Below are 25,686 nucleotides of genomic sequence, written 5' to 3'. Positions count from 1 at the left end.
GGGAACTGGATGCCTTAGGGCAGGAGTGGGGAACCTGCAGCCTCGAGGCCACATGTGGCCTTCTAGGTCCTCAAGTGCAGCCCTTTGATGGAATCCAAACTTCACAGAACAAACCTCCTTAATAAAAGGATTTGTTCTGTAAAAGCTTGGACTTCATCAAAAGGGTGCACTCAAAGACCTAGAAGGCCACAAGTGGCCTCAAGGCCTCAGGCTCTCCACTGCTGCTTTAGAGGATAAGAGCCATCAGGAACCCAGAAGAGGTCATGGAAAGATAATACCAAAGACAAAATAAAGAAAGTACAAAGACCAAGATGTCTAAATGGAGAAATATAAACAGTGAGACCTTTCTGAGAAGACTGCTAGACCCATGCTTATTTAACATTTCAACAAATGATGTAGGTCTAGGCGACAAAAAAGGTACAGAGAAATTTTCAAATCCGCCAACTATCCTGAAGTCTTTCTAAGAAGTAAAATAGTCAGTTGACAAGGACAAAACTTTAGAAAGATCTCATAAAGCTTTGTAAGTGAGTAACCAAGTAGCGAATCAAACTCTGTGGCACAGTGGAATGCAATGTGCTAAGAGGAAAACAGCACAAATTATACTTATAAAATTATGCATTCTGAGCTATAAGAGCACTGCTATTAAAGAACACTCTCACAAGCTTGAGAAAGGGTCATTTTAGGACAAATTAAATTAAGTATTAGTATACATAATAGGTAATAAACCTAGAGAAGTTATGGGTGAAAATAAAGTCCAGTTGTTAAACCAAAAAATAAAACAAAAAATATTTAAGAGCCTAATGGGCACAGAGGACTCTGCAAGGTACTGGATAAGACAGAAAGTTAAGACATGATAATGTCACTGTCCTCATGACCTGCCCTTACAATAGCAGAAAGATGTAACAGATAAACCACATGATAAATGCCTTAGGGGGATATGAAAGAAAGTGTCCTGTGGGACTGAAGAGGGAATGCCACAATGGATGGAGGCTGACAGACAACCTGACAGAGAAGGCAATGTTTGAGTGTTACATTTCATAAGTGAAGAGGAGAAGAAGGACATTCCAGACATAGGAAGCAACATGAGCAAAGACAAAGGAGGACACTCCATAGGACACAGCAATTTGGCTGAAGCACAGAGTACGTGTAGAGGGCAATGATAAGAGATAAAGATAAAAAGATAAGGTAGCATCAGATTTGGGAGGGCCTTGACAGGTTGGCAAAAGTGTTTGGACTTTGAAAGAGGACCTAGTGAAGATTTTTTAATAGCACAGTAATGTAACAGAACTATGCCTAAGAAAAATTATTCTTGCAGGAATTGGACACATAAGTTGAAGGCCTTAGTGATTAGTGATGCACGAAGAAATGTTTGGAGGTTGTCACAATAGTCCAGGTAGTGGTAATAAAGGTATTACTAACGGTGGTAGTAACAAGAGAAAGCACGCAAGAGATATTGTAGAGGTAGAATCAAAAGGGCTTTAGTACCTGAAAGGACAAAAACAGTTATAGAAGAGGCCATCTCCAGGGCTCCAAATGGGACCATAAGCAGAGACAACCAAGTTGAGAGGAGTATGTTTAGAGGGACGGAGGAACTCGGGTTCAGACATGTTAAACTTGAGGTACTCTGGGGAACGGTTCTGAAAGTAGCTGGATGAGCAGTCCTGGTGCTCCAAAAGCAGATAGATCTGGAAACCATCTACACAGAGGTTAGAATGAAAGCTGTAGGAATGAAAAAAAATTCCAAGGAAGAAAATATTAAAAGAGGGGAGGTCAAAGAGAAACCCTCATGGAATCCCCATGATAAGATATCAGGAAGAAAACAGAACCCATCAAAGGACAGCTGAGAGGCAGCTTGGTTTACTGTCCTGGATTTAAAGCCAGAAAGACCTAGGCCCCTGATAGAGACTCGCTAAGGGACATTTAACCTCTCTGAGACTGAGCTATTTAATCTGTAAAATGAGGGAGCTGAACTAAATGGCCTCTAAGTTTCTCTCTGTCTCTAAACTTGCAATCCTATGACCCAAAGGAGGGGTGGTTATAAAGGCAGAAAGAGAATCAAAAGACTGTGATTTCTTTGAATTCAAGGGAAAGAGTTTCTAGTCTGAAAAGGGGGTCAACTTGCATCAAAAGTAAAAAAAAAAGTTAAGGGAGACAAGAACTGGGAGAAAAAAATCACTGGAAAGGCAACATGGTACAATGGAAACCATGACAGATTTGGAGTCAGAGTTTAAATAGCTGGGTCTGAATACTACCCATGTGACTTTGGCCCAGCAGTAATTGTTCTTTCTTTCATATATCTTTTATCTCTTCCTGGCCTCTGATTGCTTCTCATCTACCTGGACATACTGGGACTTTGTCAACCCTAAAAAAGCTATCCCTTGACTCTGCTATCCATCTAGCCGCCATCTCATTTCTCATTTTCTTCTCACTGCTAAATTTCTTGAAAAAGTTGCTTATATTTTGATGCTTCTGTTTTCTGTGCTTCTTAGAAACTGGTTTCTATCCTAATTCCACCAAAGACCTAATTTCCAAATCCAGGTGTCAAGACTGTTTATTCTAATTGGTTAGAACAGTACCAATCATGCCAAAGTATTAGGATCATAGACTTGGAGCTGGAAGGGACCTTAAAGGACAGTTAGTCTAACTCCCTCGTTTTACAGATAAGGAATTGAGGCCCACTAACGGTGGGTCTGAATACTGAATAGCTACTTTCAGAACCGTTCCACAGAGTACCTCAAGTTTAACATGTCTGAATCTGAGTTCCTCTGTCCCTCTAAACATACTCCTCTCAACTTGGTTGTCTCTGCTTATGGTCCCATTTGGAGCCCTGGAGATGGCCTCTTCTATAACTGTTTTTGTCCTTTCAGGTACTAAAGCCCTTTTGATTCTACCTCTACAATATCTCTTGCATGCTTTCTCTTGTTACTACCACCGTTAGTGGGTCTCAATTCCTTATCTGTAAAACGAGGGAGTTAGACTAACTGGCCTTTAAGGTTCCTTCCAGCTCCAAGTCTATGATCTTAATACTTTGGCATGATTGGTACTGTGTTCTAACCAATTAGAATAAACAGTCTTGACACCTAGATTTGGAAATTAGGTCTTTGGTGGAATAAGGATAGAAACCAGTTTCTAAGAAGCACAGAAAACAGAAGCATCAAAATATAAGCAACTTTTTCAAGAAATTTAACAGTGAGAAGAAAATGAGAAATGAGATGGCGGCTAGATGGATAGCAGAGTCAAGGGATGGCTTTTTTAGGGTTGACAAAGTCCCAGTATGTCCAGGTAGATGACAAGCAATCAGAGGCCAGGAAGAGATAAAAGATATATGAAAAAAAGAACAATTACTGCTGGGGTAAGATCCTGGGGGAAACAGGAGGGAATGAGATCAAGGATGCAAGTAGAGGAATCATGATTTTGATTAGTTAACCATCCCTCTTCTGTGACTAAAGGGAAAGTAGAAAAAGGAGGAGTTTTAAGGAACAGAAGAAGGGAGCTAAGACTACTAATGTCTGATGGTCTCAATCTTCTCAATGAAGAGGATAGGTCATCTACCTCCTACTGGTATGGGAGTGGAGGTAACATTGTGAGGGAGAGAGAAAAAATCCTGGAACATATGTTCAGAAGAATGAGACAGTGTCAGTAAGATCATAATTAAAAAGCTTATTGAGCAGTACAGAGAACTCACCTATGGGTTTTTATTTTTATTTGCCAGACCTGTGATTTCACTGGTGAACAGAACTTCAAGTGAGCAACTTCCTCTTTTGATTCAGATTGGCACATTCTCTGGCACTTATAAACCTAATAGTGGACAAAGTCTCCTTAATTTTTCCATCAACATGTTACAGGAAGACAGAAAACTGATGGTATGGGTTACCCAGAATGAGGGTTTGCAGATAGGATGTGGAGAAGTCACTAGGACAAGGGATTCAAGGACAGCAGCTAGTACGACATTCAAATGGAAGGTCATATTGTCTAGGTTGAGAACAGAGGCAAGTTATATTATAGTATATATTATGAAATGGAAAAATGACAGATGGCTCAAGTGACTGGGAGTCCCAACAAGGGCAGAGTAAATTTGCTGTGAGTGAGACAGCAGGAGAGATCAAAGAATAGAAGGTTGGAAGTAGAGCATAGGACAGGGAGAGGGACTGTACCTATGATTTTTATTGGTTATCAGATACTCCCTCTGCTAAACTTCCTCTACCAAAGCAATGTCTACAACTCCTTTGCAGTGTAGAATCTTTGAAAATTGCAGGAAGCACCAAAAAGCTGTGATGTACCAAGGATCACAAAGCCATTATGTGTCAAAAGCAATATTTGAACTCAAGTCTTCTTGATTCATAGGCTAGCTGGAAAGAAAAGAAGAGGTAAGTTTGTGAAGGGCTTGAAATGCCAAGGAATATCAGTTTAACATTTTAAAGATGTAACAGAATTTATTGACAAAAGGGAATCGTTTTCCCATGTCATCCTTTTAAACAATGCTATACTTTTAATCCATTTAAGAATGAAGACTTGAAAAAAAAAACCTTTCCTATAAGGAAAGTAATTCTAAAAAGGACCACGAATAACCAACAAGTTATTCCCTATCTTCTAAGATGAGCTTCCTATATATTATTTGTTTTCACACTTTAAAACATATAACCCATCCACAATTTACATATATCATGTAGATCTTCCCGTACATCTCAGTTTGAATAAATATTTGCATTTTAGAACCTCAGTGGTTACTTCTGTTTTCTCTGCTCTCAGTAGTACAACCCAGAAGCCTCCCCTTCACAGCCACACTTTTAATGGAAATCATCGTTTGGTGTAGAATTCTAAAGCCTACGTATGATTCTCACTTTATACTCTTGTTTGTAACTTGTGAGAATTTATATTTTGTCCATCTAGTTAATTATTTTTATCTTCAAAAGTTAATCTGATTAATATGATTGTATATGTATAACCTATATTAGATTTCTTGCTGTCCTGGGGAGGAGGGAGGGGAGTGAGGGAGAAAAATTTGGAACTCAAAATATTATGAAAGCGAATGCTGAAAACTACCTTTACATGTAATCGGGAAAAAATAAAATACCATTAAGTGGGAAAAAAAGAAAAAAAATTAATCTGAGTATAAACTCAGTAATGGTATTGGTTCTAATCTCAAAAAAAAATAAATCAGTCAATCTACCAAATATTTCCATTGTGTCAACCATACCAATATTTAAAACTATACCATCTTCAAGAAGGAACACAACCAAAATGCTACCCTGCCTTGTTAAGTTTGTGTGTGTGTGTGTGTGTGTGTGTGCGTGTGTGCGCATGCGCACGCACGTGTATGTGCGCGCTCTCCTTATTTGAAAGCTCAAGAGGGCAAGAACTAGATCAGAATATGTCTGTTACAAAAAGGGCATAATGAATACCTACCACATGCAAGACCCTGTATTTAGTGTTACAGGTTATTCTTTGAGAACAATTAAATATTCAAGAAGAATGTGTCCATGTAGGTCAAACAAACAGGATGAAATTCAAAAGCAATACCTCTTAATACTTGGGTTCAAAAAATTAACTTCACAAGATGAGGGAGAAGAGGCCAGAGAGCAGTTCTTCTAAACAACACTGGGGGTTTTATTGACTCTAAGCTGAATGTGAATGTTAACAGCAACCAAAAAAACTAATGCAAGCTTAGGCCGTATCAGGAAAGGTAGAGTGTCCAGAATAAGGAAAAGTGGTAAAACTATCAAGATGATATCTCAGACGATGACATTCAGAGAACTGTGCTCAGTTCTAGAAGGCACATTTTAGGAGGGACACTGCTAAGCTGAAAAGTGTCTGAAAGAGGGTGACCAGAACAGTAAAAGGCCTTAAGTTCATACTATATGAAAATCAACTGTAGGAATTAAGGATATTTAGCCTGGAGAGGAGAGAGGTAACATGAAAGTTATCCATGTAAGTGAAGAGTTTTTACATGGAAAAAGGATTACACTTGCTATGTTTGTTCCCTTAAGGAAAAACTAATAGAAATAGAAGGAAGATACAAAGAGAAAATATTTAGGCTTGCTAAAAAGAAATATACTCTAATTGTTAGAGCTATCCAAAAGTATAATAGGCTATCTCAGGAAGAAGTTAGTTCCTTTGTTTCCCCTGAATTTCTTCTACTACTTTCAAATCCACACATTCTCGAAAAGTGTTTTGGTTTTTTTTTTAAACAATAGCAATGAGAGTTCCTGCAGAAGTTATGAATGAGAATGGCAGAGGTAGCAGTTATGAGCATAGACTGGAAGACTGTTCCTTGGTGGGGATGCTGAAGAAGAGATTGTTGTTCAGGTTACAGATTAAGCTAAATGACTTCTTAGGTTCCTTCAGGCTCTTAGTTTCTGCCATGAGTGTGTGATTTAAGAAGAACCTCCCACGGTTCCAATATACTAACAACCCACATATATAAAGAGTAACTGCTACCTCATCATTCCCACACCTGACTCCCATAAGAACTCTCACTGCCATCACTGCCATGATGGGGGGAGAAATGTAACTTTTAGAAAATGGGTGGTTTCATAAATAGAAGAGAAGAAACTTTAAAAAAAAACGAAAACAAAAACAAAAACAAAAACAAAAAAAACCCAGGAACAAATTGGGAGAACTGACACTGGAGACAAATTTCCCAAAGACTGTTACAGTGAGTCTCCTTGGTATTTTCGAAATTACATAATTTAAGAACTGGAAAGGATCTAATCAGCTATCTAGTCTAACCCATAACTAAACAATCTCCTTATACTACCTCTGACATAGTCAACCAGCCCCTCAAATATTAGTAAACATCTTTTACTTCACTGTTATTCTGCCCTTGAGTTATATGAATAAGAGATCAAATTAGTTCAAAAAGCATCCTTGTTTAAAAACACAAATCCCTCTCATAGGATTAAGTCTATCAGTGGGGAAGGAAAGATGGCACAGTATGTAATAAATTGCCATAACTCTCCCATATTCACCTCCAATCAACTATAAAATAGCACCCCCAAACAAATCCTGGATCAGTAGAACCAGTAAAAAGATAGGGTGAAACAATGTTTTAGCCCATCAAACGTAGAAGATCACTAAAAAAGGTCTGTCTCACTTGGGTAAAAGGAGAGTGCAGTTCAGGACAGGAGTGTGCCAACAAGCCAGCAGCAAGCCCCACATGAGTAAACCAGCAGGAGATCCAGAGTCCCAGTGCAGTGGAGCAGTTAAATGCCAACACCAGGACCCCCCACATGCCTCAGCATAGCCAGGGAACAGGCACAGTCTAGCACGAAGAACTGTCACGTGCTTCAGCATAGTCCTGGGCAAACAGGAAGCCTCCAGGGACCAGATCATCAAGTGCTTAAATGTAGCCACAGAGAAATGCAGAAACACCCAAGTGGCCTCAGCAAACTTCAGACACCACTCCTATGTCACCAACTTAGCACTAGGTAAGCTGCCAAACCCCTATAGCCTCCAGGAGCAACTCCAACCCTACCATCTCAGTACAGCAACAGACACTAGGGTCCCCCGTGGGCCACAGAGGAACATCAGTGCAGCACTGGGTAAACAGCCAAGGCCTATAGCCCCTGGCACATGAAGCCTGAGACAATGCCCCTTCCATCTCAGGAACAGGGTTTAAATTTAAGCAAAAAGACCCAGAGCAATTGGAAGCTAGTGACTTTATGAGAAATCGAGAAACTGTAAAACAAATCCAAAAGAATGAAACATTAGAAAACAAGGTGAAATATCTCATTGGAAAAACAACTGACCTGGAAAATAGATCCAGGAGAGAGAATTTAAAAATTATTGGACTATCTGAAAGCCATGATCAAAAAAAGAGCCTAGACATAATCTTTCAAGAAATGATCAAGGAAAACTGTCCTGATATTTTAGAACCAGAGGGTAAAATAGAAATGGAAAGAATCCACTGATCACCTCCTGAAAGAGATCCCCAAAAGAAAACTCCTAGGAATATTGTAGCCAAATGCCAGAGTTCCCAGGTGAAGGAGAAAATAATTGCAGGCAGCCAGAAAGAAACGATTCAAGTATTGTGGAAACACAATCAGGATAACACAAGATTTAGCAGCTTCTACATTAAGGGACCGCAGGGAATGGAATATAATATTCCAGAGGACAAAGGAGGTAGGATTATAGCCAAGAATCACCTACCCAGTAAAACTGAGTATAATCCTTCAGGGGAAAAAATGGTCATTCAGTGAAATAGGGAACTTTCAAGCATTCTTGATGAAAAGACCAGATATGAATAGAAAATTTGACTTTCAAATACAAGACTCAAGTGAAACATAAAGAGGTAAACAGGAAAGAGAAATCATAAGAGACTTATTAAGGTTGAACTGTTTACATTCCTGCATGGAAAGATGATATCTGTAACTCATGGGACCTTTGTCAGTATTAGGGTAGTTGGAGGGAAAAAAATTATATGTATGTCTATAGATAGATAAATAGATAGACAGAGGGCACAGGGTGAGTTGAAGATGAAGGAGTGATATCTGGAGAATAAAATTAAGGGGTGAGAAAGGATTATCCTAGGAGAAGGAGAAAGGGAGAGGTAGAATGGGGTAAATTATCTCACATGAAACAGACAAGAAAAGGCTTTTACAGTGGAGGGGAAGTTGGGGAAGGTGAGAGGGAATGAGTGAATCTTATTCTCATAGGATTTGGCTTAAGGAGGGAATAACATACACTCTCAATAGGGTATGGAAATCTATCTTATCCTACAGGAAAACAGGAAGGGAAGGATACAAGAGAGCAGGGGACGGCAGATTGGAGGAAGGGGTAATCAGACGCAAACACTTCTAAGGAGGGACGGGGTCAAATGAGAGAATAGAATAAATGGGGGGCAGGATAGGATGAAGGGAAATATACTTAGTTTTTTACAACATGACTACTATGGAAGTGTTTTGCATGGGTACACATGTATAACCTGTATCAAGTTGCTTGCCTTCTCAATGAGAGTGGGTGAGGAGGGAGGAAGGAAGAAAATTTGGAATGCAAAATTTTAAAAACAAAAGTTAAAAAAAAAAATGTTTTCACATGCAAGTGGGACATAATATATACAGGAAATGGGGTATAGAAATCTATCCTGCCCTACAGGAAAATTGAAGGGGAAGGGGATAAGAGAAGGAGGGGAGAGATAGAAGGGAGGGCACATTAGGAGAAGGGGTATTCAGAATGCATGCCATCTTGGGGTGGGGGAAGGGACGAGATGGGGAGAAAATTTGGAACTCAAAATCTTGTGGAAGTAAATGTTGAAAACTAAAACTAAATTAATTAATTTAAGAAAAGAAAAAAGCAAAAGGCCCAAAAAATATGAGCAAAAAAAACCAAAAAGATCTGATCTTAGAAAGTTATCATGGTGACATGTAAAATCAAGACACAAACTCACAAGAGGACAATAAATGTCAAAACACTTATGGGCAAAACCCCATAGAAAAATGGGAAGTGGTCTCAAGCTCAGAAAGAACTCATGGAAAAAGCTTAAAAATCATGTAAGAGAAGTAGAAGAAAAATTGGGAAAAGAAATGAGAGTGATGAAAGAAAATTATGAAAAAAGAGTCAACAGCTTAGAAAAAGAAAACAGCTCCTAAAAAGTATAATTGGCCAAATAGAAAAAGAAGTACAAAAGCTAACTGAGGAAAGTAACTCCTTAAAAGTTATAATTGGGGGGCAGCTAGGTGGCTCAGTGGATAGAGCACCAGCCCTGAAGTCAGCAGGACCTGAGTTCAAACCCAGCCTCAGACACGTGATATTCACTAGCTGTGTGACCCTGGCCAAGTCACTTAACCCTGATTGCTTTGCCAAAAAAAAAAAAAAAAAGTTATAATTGGGCAAGTGGAAGCTAATGACTCTATGAGACATCAAGAATCAATCAAACAAGTTCAAAAGAATGAAAAAAATAGAAGAAAATGTAAAATACCTCATTGGAAAAACAACTGACCTAGAAAACTGATCCAGGAGAGACAATGTCAGAATCACCAGACTACCTAAAACCATAATCAAAAGGAGGATCTTCTTTCAAGAAATTATCGAAGAAAACTGCAGTGATATCCTGGAACCAGAGGGCAAAATAGACAATGAAAGAATCCACTGATCACCTCAGGAAAGAGATTCCAAAATAAAAACTCCAAGCAATATGATAGCCAAATTACAGAATTATCAGGTCAAGGAAAAAAATACTGCAAGTGACCAGAAAGAAACAGGTAAAATATCAGGGAGCCATAATCAGGATTACATAGGACTTAGCAGCTGCAACATGCAAGGATCTGAGGTCATGGAACATGATATTCCAGAAGGCAAAGGAGCTAGGACTACAATCAAGAATCACCTATCCAAGGAAATTAACCATAATGCTTCAAGGGAAAAAATGGACATTCAATGAAACAGAAGGATTTCAAGCTTTTATAAGAACACCAGAATTGAATAAAAACTTTCATCTCCAATATCAAGACAAAAGGGAAAAGAAAACATAAGAGATTCAATAGAGCTGAATATGGGAAGATGATGCTTGTAATTCTTAATAATTGTGCCACTAATAGTACAGTTAGAAGAAATATACATAGACAGAGGGTATAGGAATAAGATGAATTTGAGGGAATGACATAAAAAAAATTAAGGGATAAGAAAGAGGAGTATACTGGGTACAGAAGGAAGAGAGAGGTAGAATGGGGTAAATTATTTCACATGAAGGGGTGAGAAAAACCTATTATAGTGGAGGGAAAGATGGGAAGGTGGGCAATGGACATGCCCTGAACCTTATTCTCATCAGTATTGGTTCACAGACAGACTAATATACACAATCAGTTGAGTATAGAAATCTATCTTACCTGATGGGGAAAGTAGGAGGAGATTAAGTAAACAGGGGTGGGGAGGGTGACTGACAGAAGTGACAGCAGACTGGGGAAGGAAGTAGACAGAAGCAAAACATGGTGAGGATGTGCTATCCACATCCAGATAAAAACTGATGGACTTTGAATGCAGATTGAAGCACACGTTTTTTCCACTTACTTTATTCTTTTTCATGGTTTTTTTTTTCCTTTTGATCTGTTTCTTCTTTCACAACTGTGACTAACATGGAATATGTTTTACTTGATAGCACATGTATAATCTATATCAAATTGCCTACCATTTTTAGAAGAGGGGAAGGGGGGGAGAGAAGGAGAAAAATTTGGAACTCAAAATCTTATAAAATTCAATGCTAAAATCTGGTTTGACATGTAATCAGGGGAAAAAATAAAATACTATTAAACAACAATAAAAAATTCTATAAGTCTTTGAAATGTTAGTGGGAATTATTTCAACCAGGTTACATTTCTCTAACATCTAGCTAAGAAATTCAACAATGAGAAATGGGGAGTCTTGCTTGGGATGAGAGAGGGAAAAGAAGTAGAAAATTATAAATCATGAAATAATTTGGATGGTAGAAGAGACCTAAACAGGGTGATGTAGTTGAAAAGTCAAGGCAGCACAAAGACATTAGGTACCTGGGTACAAGGCACTAGGCTATGGGGGGCGGAGGGAGAGTTGGGGGGAGAGTAGAAATATAGGTCTTTTTTCAGTCTACATCTTCCTTGATCTCTCTGAAGTTTTTAGTACTATTAACCACCCCTATTCTTGTTATATTCTTCCCCTTGGTATTCTGCAACAGTGCTGTCTCCTAGTTCTCCTCCTAATCAATCAAACAACAAGCTTTCATTACATATCTGCTTTGTGCTAGGCACTGGAGAAATAAAGACTAAAAATCTGCTACCAATATCGAGGAGTTTGCATTCTATGGAGAAAACAATGTGTATATTTGCAGTATATGCAAAATGCATACAAGGTAATTTGGGGGCGGAGAGCACTAAGTCTCTTGTTGGCAATTGGACTGAGTTTTGAATGACAAATAAAAATGACATTCTTATATGTGTTCTTAAAATTCTCTTCACATTACACAGAGACACTGAGGGCACATATGGATAGATTTCCAGGAAAAAAAAATACTTTGATTTAAAAGATTTCAAAAGTAGCAGGCGCCCATCTGAAATAAAAATTGAAGGAAAGTCTAACAGTGGAAGAAGTTCACAAGATTCCAATGGACAGGGGATATTTGAGGCAGGCAAGAAGGCAGGAGAGATGCAAATCTCACTTTGAACAAAAATAGGATAACCAAGTAACAACCATCTAATAACATAATTGACAATTATAGGAAATGCCACCACCACCCCCAAACACACAAGAAAACAAGACAAAATAAAAATATATGTGATCTAATGCTGAAGCTGGTGGCCTCTAAAATAAAATGGATGATTGACTGTAATGCTTGGTAATAAAGACTTCCATACAAATTTAGTAAAAAGAGTAGGGTCAATAAGATTATTTACCAGGCTACAAACTCTATACAGGGATAATGATGGATCTTCCTACCACCCAAATGGATCATGAAAAATTGAGTTTCTTTTTCACAAAAGATTAAATAAAATTGCTAATTCTAATTTTCATGGTTCAGAGGTTTGTTTGTTTTAAGGTAGCCCTGAAAGGTTTTCCAAATAAAATGTATGGGGCAGCTAGGTGATGTAGTGGATAGAGCACCGGTCCTGAATTCAGGAGGACCTGAGCTCAAATCCGGCCTCATACACATAACACTTACTAGCTTTGTGAACCTGGGCAAGTCACTTAACCCCATTGCTTAGGCAAAAAACAAAACAAAACAAAATAAAACAACAACAACAACAACAAAACAAATAAAGTATATAAATGCTCTACTTACTGCGCCAAGCATAATTCGGAAAATAAGCCATCGAAATCCCCATATAACAATGCTGGATGTTGGAGTATGTTTGGGTAGCTGAGAAAAAGTCCAGAGAGGGCACAAGAATATCCCCAAAAATCCTGTTTCCAGGAGTTGAAATTCCCATCCTAAAATGATCACAAAAAGAGAAATAAAAAAGAAAAAAGTTTTTTTTAAAAGCCAAATTACATTTCAAAGAAAATTAAGATGCTAATGAAATAATCTATAATTCTGTCAAACCAGGCTAATTATTATGAAGGTTCCTGAGAGAAGAACAGAGAGCAGGCATAGGGTTAGGAAGACCTGAGTCTGAATGTTCAAGTCCAGCCTCTTCTGGATAAATGGACCCTAAGTAAGTCACTTAATGTCTCAATGGACCAGGACATTCAATAAAATTATAAATTACCACTTAATTGCTCCACACTAGGAATTCCTCATAACTATGAAATGAAATGGATGGATGGATGGGGGGGAGAGAGTTCCTAAAGCAAGTAAGTTAATAAATGTGTCCTTCTCAAAATAAAAGAAGGAAAAAGTTCCTCTCAGATAGTGTGCATACTGCAACAGTTTGGGAGCATGTGAGTTGTCATAGCCTTGATGTAAATAAGTTTATGCTGTCTTGCTTTATAGTTAAAGCATAGTTATAATTTTTTTTTTAAGTTCACTGACCCCAAAGGAAAATACTAACTCCTGTTTGGCATTTCAGGTCCTTCACAGCCTCCATCCAACCTACTTTTCTTGTCTTATCACAAGTTATTCTCCCTCACACTCTCTACATTCCACTCAAATTGGCCTTCTTGCTGTTTCTCACACATTATATCTATCTCCCACCTCCATGTCTTTGCACAGGCTGTCCTCAATACCTATAATGTGCTCCCGTCTCACTTCCACGTCTTAGAATCCCTAGATTCCTTCAGCACTTTGCTCAAGTGTTACCTTCCTCCAGATGTCATCATACATGGCACTCCATCCCAATGTCGTTCCACTAGCTGGACCAGAACTACACCCTCCTCAAGTCCACCTCAGAGTCCCTCATTTCCTTCGTGACTCAAGTTTTATTTTGTTTTGTTTCGTTTTCTCTCCTTTTCTCTATCCACATAGGGTACCATTACCTGCCAGTGCTCAGCCCAAAGGAACGTAAATTTTGATCTCTTAATTTTTTTTTTCTTAAGGACCAGCCTTTAATACAAATCACTCTGGCTCTCATTGATTGGCCAACAACAGGTCCCAGGCCAAGCCCCCCTTGGTCATTGTTTTGGCCCTGATTGGCTCAGAGTGAATGTAAATAGCGATTATTTCTATCCTGGCCAGAAACCCTGAGGGTCTTCCACTCCCAGAATGATTTTTTATTTGTTTGTTTTTTAAACTAGGCAAAAGAGGCCATCCTCATTTCTTACCTAGCCTTCATTACTAAATCGGTGCTGCCTCAGTCAAACTGAGTAGGGTTAAAGATCTTAGCTTAAAAAGGCCAAGGTCTCCCACTACATAGGGGGCCATGGCCAGTTATCCTGATCTATATCTTGCCACTGGACCCAGATGGCTCAGGAAGAGAGAGTGAGGCTGGTAACTTGGCACAGCACTTCCTTAATTAAATCTCATTCACTTGTATGTCACAGCATTACCTCTCTGATGTCATGGTCCTCTTCCAGAATGAAGGACAAAAAACAACTCTGACAGAAGTATCTTTTAACACAGACTTATAATGAAAAAATTCAATTATATAATTGTGCCTTTTGTCTCCTTGAGAGTAGGGACTATATGAAATGAGTGAGTGGGAGTATGAGGAAAGGAAGTTTTCTAAAATAAGTAAATAAATGTGTACCTCTGAAACTAAAAGAAGAAAAGTTACTCTAGGGATGTAACCTCAGCACCTAACAGAATGCCTAACAATAAACTTAAATGCTTGTTAATTGGCTGATTGGTCCCTGATGAAGTTCAAAGGGCTAAGAACAAAATCCTCATGTAGTTGTAGCATCATTGCCTAAAGAAAAGTCAGGAAGAAAATCTAAAATATAAACAGTACTAAACCTTAAATAAATTTGTCTCTTCTCCCCCCTCCCTTTTGTATCTTTTCCTTGGGGCCAAATATTCATGAAGATTGATGTTTGTGTTATTTTTTGCCTTTTCAGTGGGTATGGAGGGCTGAAAGGATAAAAGGAGGGAGAGAATTTGGAACTAAAAAAATTTTTTTTAATTTTTAAAGACTTGTGTTTATGTATAAATCCTAGAAGTTTCTGCCTAGAAGCAAGTATTTGAGTTTGCTCTTAGAGAATTTGAATACCAATGGTAAAAGTAATATTCCTTCTTTAATACTACTATACATAAAATATAGAACTATATTATCAATCTATTTACCACTTAAGGTCACAATAACTATATCTTCTTTATCTTGGTAATACTTGTTTCATTAGAGCAACACAAGACTCCTTTAGGATATAAATAAGGATGTACAGCCATTTCAATAATAGCTTAGCATACTAGATTTATTTCTTTTAATGCAGTTTTCATTTGTTTCTATTTAATTTTAACTACAATTTCATTCTGACTTTAGAGAAGACAGAAACTTTAGGAGCTAGTGGTGAACATTTCTGTGTATAACTGTCACATTAGAAAATCTGCATTCATCAAGTATAATTTATTTTTAATTAAGTTGTTATTAAATGAGAGCTACAAAATTGACCTATACTTTACAGATTAAACTGAAGGAACTTTTAAAAGAATCTCCATTCTATGTCCATATATCCTTTGAAAGCTTCGGCTTCAAAATTAGTTCTACTTTGGTGAGAAGTGAATTATATTGTTACAAAAGCAGCTGCATCAGAAAAGCAACGCCTAATGTCGAATGTGAAAGGTTAATTGTTACTAAACTGAGCAACAAATAGTAGTTACTGGTCTAACTGGCAGCAAAGTGGTAGTATATCTTGTTAGCCTCAGCCTCCACAAGAATCCCACTGTTATGGATGTTTTCATATGGAAATTACTGTCTTCCCTCCCAGACAGATCCTATACTGCTTGATCTGTGGGTAAGAGAGTCCAAGACTTTACATTTTCTAAAGTGCCCTCTGTGGGCAGTAATATCACTTGTGACAAGAGGCAACACAAATAATTAATGTTTCTCTTTACCTGATCATTAACCAAAAAACTACCTAAGAACACAGTGACCCAAACAAAATCATGTTTTATTTTGTTTTTTTGCCTTCCGTATTCCAATCAGAATTAAGGATCATAATATAAAGAAACCTAAAGTCTTTGAGTCTTCTGAGTGCTTAGCTGGCCTCAAAAGGAAAGTCAGTGAGATCTGCACCTGTGCTACTCGTTGTGAAGCTACAAGTTCAAACCCTGGCAATACCACTTGGGTATGATTCCAGAAGTATAATCAAGTCTGAAGGGTGCCTGAAAAGGAGATGTCTCGATGATGCAAGTGCAAAGGAGGAAGAATGTCTGACTGACAAGCAAAAAGACAGTCAACAATGGTAAAGTGTTGCTGGGAGAGAGCTCTCATAGCTGTTTTAAACAGATGGCAATCACAGTAAGCTGCAAAAGATGGAAAAGGAGAAGGGAGAATTAAAAACAAAGGTGGCAAGCTATAAGTTTAAAAGAAAAAGCCAGAACAAGTAGTAGAGGAAATATCTTAGATACTACCTTCCAATGCAGAAACAAATGGTATTCAGTGAATGAAAGGACCATAGATTCTTAGAAAATTCATTAGCTATATACACTATAAGTCTATTTTTGCACAGAATAACAGCTCTATTCCTACGAAGCTTTATAAGTTACAAAACGCTTTTCCCACAACAATCTTGTGCAAATATGACTCCATCTGAAAGAAGGTGATCAATTAAAAACATGTTCAGGGATACTTATCTTGCCCATTGATCAAATAATACCATAGCTTAAAAAACTGCCTTTTGAAGAGGGTCTGGTTTTTACTCCTCCCACTTACTCCCAGTTGACTTAATATTGTCTTTCCTTTCTTTCAGATTTCCCCTAAACTCCAACATATCTGTGATCTCATCAATGAGGACACTGCCTCCAAATGTGAAGATCACAACCTGTCTGTTTATACTTTCTCATCCCATGCACCTCCAACAATGCACAGCTCCAAAACCCCCAGAAAGCATCCACTTAGCATACTGACATATTTCCTCTAGGCCCTTTGACAACCATATAGGGAGGAAAATGTATGGGAAGGAGAAACTATACCTTTGCTTAAGATTTTAGGAAAGTTTATTCTAACCACTTATTCATCAAAGAGACTTTTCATTATCTTTTTATATAGAGATTCAAAGCCTTTAAAAAAAAAAACAAACCAACTTTATGGGGCAGCTAGGGGATGCAGTGGATAGAGCATAACCATAGTGTCAGAAGGACCTGAGTTCAAATCCAGCCTCAGAGACTTAACATTTACTAGCTGTGTGACCCTAGGCAAGTCACCTAACCCCGGAGGGGGAGAAGAACAACTTTATTAAAACTCCTATACTGTTTACTTGTAAGTAGGTCAATATTTACTTTCTTCCTCTAACAAATGTGAAAACACTTTACAATCATTTTCTCTAAAAAAAAATTTTTAAGTTGATGACCAAAAGTTATCATATAAAATGTAAAATAAATACTTTGTATGAGAGTGATTGTTAAGTAACTTTGATTGCTGAAGCCATTGATCCATTCAACAACCATTAAGTGTCTATATGCCAGAGCACTGTGTGAGGCACAGGAGAGAGTACATGCAAATATGATTATGGCACAGTCCCTTACCTTTGCCTTCAAGCTAAAAGAATCATAGAATCATACAATCTTAGACCAAAGGGGCCCTTAAAGATCATCTTATTAAACATCCACATTTACAGACGAAAAAACTGAGTCCCAGAAGTGAACTGATTTGTCCAAAGTGACACATACAAACAAATAAAATTTATCATGCTTTAGTAAAATATCTAAATTTCAAGTACAGATCAAAGGTAGAAAGTGGGGAATGAATTCCATTATATCTCAAGATGACACTGTAAACTGAGAGTAGAAAGCAAGATTATGAACCATCAACTGAATTCTTGCAAGTGGCTCCCATTTCCCATAATTGCAAACTGTTAGTAACAGTTGTTCATATTTCCAACCTAACAGCCTCTATCAAACTTTGAATTTAAATATGTGATAGGCACAAAAAAGGATGTAAATATCACCAAAGATGACAGAATTACAAAGGCAAAGGGGCATTTCTTAATTAAAGGTTAGCAAAGTTTCCACCTTGGCTTTAAGGAGGAATAAATTATCCAACAGCTCTTCTCTCTTCCAAGTTGCCACCTAACTTTTCACAAATGCAAGGAACAGAATTTTTAAGACAAAATTTGAATGACATCTAAGAAAAACTAAGTGGTAAAATTAGAAGATTGATCTAAACAGAAAAAGAGGAGGCAGGAGAGAAAGAAAAATACAATTATCACCAGGAGAAATGCAAATGTACAAGGTAAAGGGATACCTATGTACTTCTGCCTTTTTATGAATATAATCTGGACTTCTTTAGTCCTATTCAGGTTTAACAAGTGACAACAAATGCTATTAAGCCTGAAACATTCAGGGTCTCTTACAAATGAAATCCAAATCCTCAACTCTGTGAAGCTGACATAGGCTTGCTGTAGGCTTGTTTTTCAAGTTGGGCTGAAGCTGCCACATCATCTCAGCATGGTGATCCCTTAGGCCCTCACTGCACACTGATATGTCTGGGAATGAAAGGGTCATGTTGTTGACCCACCTGCTTCTGTTTTCTTTGGTTGGATCTAGTCAAATTTCAGCAGCTGCATTGCTCACACAATGAGCGCCATTGTTATCTCTCTCAGTGTGGTGGTGGAAGGGTCCAAATTTTAAAATAAATAAATAAATAAGCTGCCAATGACACAACTTTCAGTGGCTGCACTTGTCACACACTGAAATGGTAGCTGCATCTTCAAAAATCTCTGCAACCCAATAAATCAGTTTAGTACCTTGCAAAATACCATAAACTTAGAAAAGAAAAGAGAGGAAGGGAAGTGGTTGAAAGAATTTCTATTTAGTAAATGTACTCAGCTAAAAAAAATTTCATTTGTCTAACTTAATGATTTTCAGCAATTTTAAATGATTGTTCCTAAATATTAAACTTTTTGGCTATGCTACTACAAACCACAAATTTGGTTCTTTCACGAAAGGACATATATATTTTATATTTCTTTTCTGATACACTAAAGAAAGTATTGTTAGACTAAAAACATTCAAGTCAGTTAAGTATTAATGAGTTCTTGAAAGGTCTGACTTATTCATATTAACATTCCCCACAGAGGATATTATTTCTAATAGGGCATATATTATTTGGTGTTATTATATCATTAAGAATTCCAACCCAAGGTTTCACAATCCTTAATCCCTAATGAGAAAACCAGGGGAAGTATCAGTGTCCATTTGTTTATAATGTTTGCCATGCAGAAAAGGGAGAAAATCCTGAACAGTTCTAAGTTACTGCACCTGCAGCTTTTGCCGAACTCTGGCTCTTAGCCGGTACTAGGGACAACATAGCCAGCTGCAAAAGGTAGTCTATAGTGGAGAAATAGCACTTACAAAATTGAAGAAAGAGGTTCTCAAGCCTCACAGCCTTTTAGGGGTGCTCCCAAGCCCCTGTGGATTTTGATCAAGAGAAAAGCAACAACAAGAATGTAATTGTTCTTTCAAAATTAACCTAATACTATGGAGGAGAAGCTAGCCTGGGAAGCCTTAAAGAAGTATGTGTACCTTTTAAAAACATATTATAGAGAATTTTTAAAAGAAATTCTGATGCTGTCACTCTTACTCATTCTCTCTTTCTTTAAGCATACAGCAAAGCTGTATCCTTGATATCATAGCCATTGACAGACAAAGGGAGAAAATGATATAAAATAGACTTAGTCATTACATGCAATTAAATGAACTGCCATTCTTGCCACCTTTCTTTTACCCCAAATTTCCTGAAGAGCTGAGTAACAGCTTAGTATGTAATCATGCATGTAACAGTGTGTAACAGAACACGTGTGCTGGTAAGGTAAAGAAAGAACTACATTTATTTTAATTAAGTTACAAATAAAAATTAAAAGGTGTGAGAAGAGCTTTACACACCCTATCATATTTTATCACACCATAAACAATCCAAAACACCCAGGAAGAAACTCAAGAAATAAAAAACACCATCAAAGTTCCTGATTTGCAGGGCAGGATAACAATTTTTCATTTTTATCATTAAATTAGCAGACTAGAAAAATAGAATGTCTGAGCTACTGACTTCCTCTGCTCACTTCTAAAACAAGAAATTCTCTCTAATTCCTAATTTATTACAGTATCATTATCAGATTATTTGTAAAACTGAAAATTCTTACTTAAATGAACCTCCATCTTTACCACTGATGTTTCTACTTCATCGACGTTTTAATATCTCTGCCTAAACCTAATGAATATACCAGGCCCCTGAGCAAAAAGGTTGTTGTATGTTAACAAAGAGCTTTTCCTCACAAAATTTTCCTAAGTTGAATATGACATCAGACAGCACATGATCACTCGGCTATTATATAACTACCTTTTTTTTAAAAAAAAAAAAAAAAAAAAGGACATTTTTAGAATCTTAATGGCACTAACTAAAGGCAGCAACCAGATAAAAATCTCTGGAGCTGGCAGCTTTCAAAAAAGTTGTTTTGCTGAAAGCTCAACAGAACTTTTGTTAACAAATTTTATGGTGCTTTTTTTTTAATCACAGAGAATACAGTAGAACTTCCCAAATGATGTCTGCAGCTGCATGTGTACAAATGTATAGCCTTCAGCCTTTCTCCAATATTCTAGCCAAAGATTCCAAATTAGCGCCATTTTTTCTGCTTCTCCTAAGCACCAACAACAGACTATCAGAGGAGAAATGACCTTTACAGTGAAAATGACAAAATTAAAATGACAGAGTTGGTATCCAAGATAAATAAAGATAGCAAGAGAACACCTAGTTTCCCCTGATGAATTCAAGTCACCTGGCTCAGATGAACTACATAAGCAGGTGCTGGGGGAAGAAAAAATCTAACAGATATGGCTGCTGAGCCACTCAGTGTCAATGATAATTGAAAGATCGTCAAAAATGAGAGAAATGTCACAAGTTGAGAGAAGAGCAGATGTCCCAACTTTCAAAAAAGTGAAGAAAATAAAGTCTGATAACTATAGAATAGCAGATTAATACAAAATGCTTCCAAAACCTGAGAAAATTCTTGAAAAGATCATTAGAGAGATGGTTGGTGAACATCTAAAATGGAAGGCAGCAATTACAAAGAGCCAGCATGGCTTAATCAATAACACTTTTGCCAGATTAACCATATTTCCTTTTCTGACAAGTTACCAGAGAAAGGAAATAAGAGGAATACTGCGGATGTAGTTTTATCCAGACATTTAGCAAAGCTTTTGATAAAGTATATCATACTATTCTTGTGGGGAAGAGAGAGAGATATATAGATTAATCAATAATATGATCATATGGATTCAGGACTGGTCAGATGGCCAAACTCAAAGAGTAATTGATCAACGTCCAAAGGGCAATGGGTCTCTAGTGAAGTAGCTCCAGGAATTTCTGCTTGGTCTTGTGCTTTTTAACATTTTTATCAATGATTTAGATGAGAGGACAGGTGGCATGCAGATCAAATTTGCAGATGACAGAGTTAGGAGGAATATTAAAAACATGAGATGACAGAGTTAAGATCCAAAGGGATCATGACAGGCTAGTTTCTAATAGAATGAAATCCAATAGAGATAAATGTCAGGTCTCAGATTTGGGTATAACTTCACAAGAATAAGATGAAGGAGTATGATTAGACGGCAATTGTTGTGAAAAAGATCTTGGGGTTTTAGCAGATTGCAAGCTCAATATGAAATAGTTGTATGATGTGGCTCAAAAAAGATAAGGTGATCTTAGGATGCAAACAAGAGCCTCAAGGAACAGGGTGGAAGTGATAGCATTACTATACTCTACCCTTGTCAGACCCCTTCTGGAGTACTGTCTTTAACTTTGAGCACCATATTCTAAGAGGAACAACGATAAACTGGAGAACGAATGCCGGAGTAAAAAGGGCAAGGAAGGCAGTGGAGGGGCTTTGAGTCCATTTCATATGAAGATCAATCAATGGAAATAAGGAGGTTTAGCCAGGAGAAGGTTGGGGTTGGGGGGACGATGGAAGTCATGATAGCTGTATTCTAGCATTTGAGGAATTTTCATGTGAAAGAAAGATTAGACTTTTTCTCTTAGCCTCAGGGGCCAGAACTGGGAGCAATGGGTAGAAGTTGAGAAGAGCCACATTTAGGGTTGATGTTAGGAAAAACTTCCTAACAATTGGAGCGATGCAAAAGAAGAATGGGCTTCCTTGAGAGGCAGTGGGTTCTCTGGAGGTCTTAAAGCAGAGTGCAGACCACCACTTGTCAAGTATGTTATACTGGGGTTTCCTTTCATGTATAGATGGTACTTAATGGTAGCTGAGGTTCCCTCTAATTCTGAGATCATCATGACACTACTGACAGCAGCCTCACTCATTACAATATTCAATATGTCTTTCCTTGAGATGCTATGAAGAGAAAAGGAATAAACATGTTTATATGCAAGCAAGTTTATCAACTGTTTAGGTGTAAATTTTTCCTAGGTTCTATGTAAATACTGTTTAGAAAATATTCAAGGAGGAAAGGACTTTAAAACTGACTTGTTCCTTTCATTTAATGAATATGATGCTATTAATGATATGTATTAGAGGAAAAACAGTCAGGTATTACCATGGTACTATACATGTTTTGGGAATTTAGTGGTTTGGACCAGAGACAAATGGCATATTCCTCTTTGCCTTTATTCTAACATTTTTCCATAGTTATCATGTAACAGTGATAAGAAGCCTTATTTTCAATCTAGTACTCTCTAGTGTCACATTTCTTTGAAGTTGATCTGGGTTCCAAGTACATCCAAGTTGCTAATTATTGCTAGAAGCTTACACAGACCACCACACACATAATTTTCACTGAAAAATTATTTAAAAGCCAATTCCCTTCACATCTCTATGAGCTATTGTACTTCTTTTTTTTTTCCCTGACAAGAGAAACAAGGTATTCTTTCAGTCCTTTGATAGAATTCAGTCCATGTTCAAAAAGTGCAAAGCTTCACCATCATTCCTTTTTGCCTCATGAAAGACATGGGGTCTTGACTTTTAAAAACCATTAAAGATTACCAAGAATGTTTTATTATGAAACCACAAAGGAGAGTAGCCTTTCTTCTGATTTAGTATTTTGCAACACAGAAAAAATATGCCGATAAACTGTATTTTCAATCTATTCATAACAAAAGGTAGTCAAAGAGAAGGGACTAGGGAAATTTAAGGGTTAGCAGAAGAATATGAGAAAAGACAGGCAATTTCTCAGTGCCATAATTTGACTTTGTTTCTTTTTTATATTGGCTTTTAAATGACAGGATTCTTAATCTAGAATTCCTCTTTTTCTGCTATGTAACTTAATAAAATATCTTCATTATTAAAGAAAAGAGGGCAGAAAATATTAGAAACACAAAGTTTCAGGAAAGCCTACTAACATTAATATAAATATTGTTACTCGCACTGTATGATCTCTATCCAGTGACCAATGAGCCAATAAAATACTGGAAATACTTAACCACACATACTTAATTTTGTCACATAAGATGAATATGAATTGGTGTGAAACACATCACTGAGAACATGTACAGTCAGAAAAGAAGGCAGGGTGATCATCTATTGGAAAGGAAAGGCAATATAGTGAATTTTTAAAAAAAAAGTAGGAGCCCCTTTTAAGGCAGAACATGGACAAGAATGGCAGATATAAAGGAGTTAAAATCTGTACTGGTTGGAGAAGCACAAACACTGATGAAATATTACTAAGGGTAGCAACATAAATATTATATAAGTTATTATAAGATTACCTCTCCCTAACCCCCAAGGTTTAAGGAGGGGTGATTGAGAGAATGATCTGGCAATTTAAAGAAATACTGTAGAAAGAGGTGCTGGTTTTAGAGAAATACAGTGAATCTGGAAAGCATGCCAAAATTAAGAAGACTGGACCAGGTAAAAATGAGCAAGCAATAGTTTATAAGATCTTAGCTTGCATTCAATAGAGGCAGCATTCAAAACTAGGGAGGTTTTAGTCCTAGTGAACTCTGTTCTGGTTGGGTTGTACATGGAATATCGTGTTCCACTCTGAACACTCCATTTTAGAAATAATATTGATAAGAAAGAGATGAGCCAGTGGAAGGTACCCAGGATGACCAAGGAACTCACAACAATGCCATGTCAGGATTAGCTGAAGGAATTAGAGAGACAAGAAGACATAGAGGGAATATAATGATTGTTTTCAAGTACTTAAAAAGCTATTGTTTTGAAAAGGGATTCAATTTGTTTCGTTTGGACCAAGACAACAGATTTTGGTTACATATAAGAATTTCCTAATAATTAGAACAGTCCCAAGTAGAATGGGTAGTCTAGGAAGGTGATGACTTTTCCATCATTAGAAGTCTTTAATTAAAGGCTTGCTGATCACTTGTCACAAATCAGGCATGGGTTGTACTAGGTGACCTCTGAGATTTCTTCTGATATTCTATGAGCTATACATTTTAGCTCTCAACTATTTAGGGACTAGGATAGGGCCTGGATCTGTGATTTCATTAATCACAGGGCAATGGTATAAAACAAATAGAAATGCAGCCACTAAACTATCCATAGGGATCCCTGCTGGCAGCACAATGACTTAGAAAACCACGTATTTGCTTAGTACAGTGCCTGGCACATAGTAGATGCCTAAATGTTTATTGACTAATTGACTGATATTAACATTATCTATGTTCTATTGTATTTTTATTTATTTTGTTAAATATTTCCCAATTACATTTCAATCTGGTTCCTACTGGGAATGCTGCTGCACATTTGACAACTCTAACCTAGAGAACTGAGAGGTTAAATGATTTCCAGGGCCACAAAGCTGGTATGGTTCAGAAGTGGGACTTAAATTCGCATCTTCTGGGCTCCAAATCCAGGTCACTATCAACTTAGCAACACTGCCCTCTCAGTCTACATAATATTGTAACTGTCATGACATATTGAAAGTTGCTACTTGGATTTAGCTACTTGGCTTTGCAGCTGGATGGAATCCTAGGTAATTTAGTCCAACATCCTAATGTTATAAAGAAGGTATCTCAGGCCTCAACAGAAGAACTGATTTATTCAAAGTCACACAAGGTAATAAACAAGAGCCAGAATCTGAACCAAGCTTTTATGACTCCAAACCCAGGTCTCTTCCTCCTCTCCATGCTGACCTGTCAGCCTGTGATCTAAAAAGGAGCTCTCAATCCAAAGCATGTCACTTAAAATAATTCCTTTCTTACCTAAATACTTATTTCTAAATTTGAAAACAGGTGCTCTAGACTTTCGCAGTTGCCATTATTTCTAGGGTGTTTTGTATACATTTCTAGCATGCTTACTACATTGAGCAATATTCAAATTACACCAACCCTGAATACTGAGAAACACATGTTTTGAAACAAACTTATCTTTTTACAAGGTAGTGAAAAGAGTTCTAAATGCTCCAAAGATGACATCAACTTTGAAGTCCCATTCCTAACAAGCACTTATTAAGGACTTAGGGTGTGAAAGGCACAGTACTAGCTAGGCGAAAAAATAAAGATAGTTCCTGCCCTCAAGGTGCTTACAGTTTAGCCAAGGGAGATGACATGTAAACACACAGGTATATACAAAATGGATACAAGGTGATGGGGAAGGATATAATTAGAAAAAGTTTCACATAGAAGGTAAAGCTTGAGCTGAACAATTAAGAAAACCAGGCATTTTGAGAGATAAAGGGGAGAAGAAAGTGCATTTCTCACATTATTAAGCTTTGTGAGTGAA

General features: G+C 37.4%; 1 protein-coding gene across 1 annotated transcript in view; it reads right to left on the bottom strand.

Moving 5' to 3' along the window:
• The window catches only part of LMF1 (lipase maturation factor 1), a 715,571-nt gene that overhangs the window by 466,695 nt on the left and 223,190 nt on the right, over positions 1-25,686 (bottom strand). Inside the window, exon 4 of the mRNA XM_027862638.1 lies at positions 12,746-12,894. Coding sequence (XP_027718439.1) covers positions 12,746-12,894 — 149 coding nt within the window. The remainder of the gene's footprint in view (positions 1-12,745; positions 12,895-25,686) is intronic.

This window comes from Vombatus ursinus, unplaced genomic scaffold, assembly GCF_900497805.2.
Source record: "Vombatus ursinus unplaced genomic scaffold, bare-nosed wombat genome assembly UNPS02014770.1, whole genome shotgun sequence".
NCBI classification, from domain to species: Eukaryota; Metazoa; Chordata; class Mammalia; order Diprotodontia; family Vombatidae; genus Vombatus; species Vombatus ursinus.
This window is presented reverse-complemented; position numbering and strand designations above follow the sequence as displayed.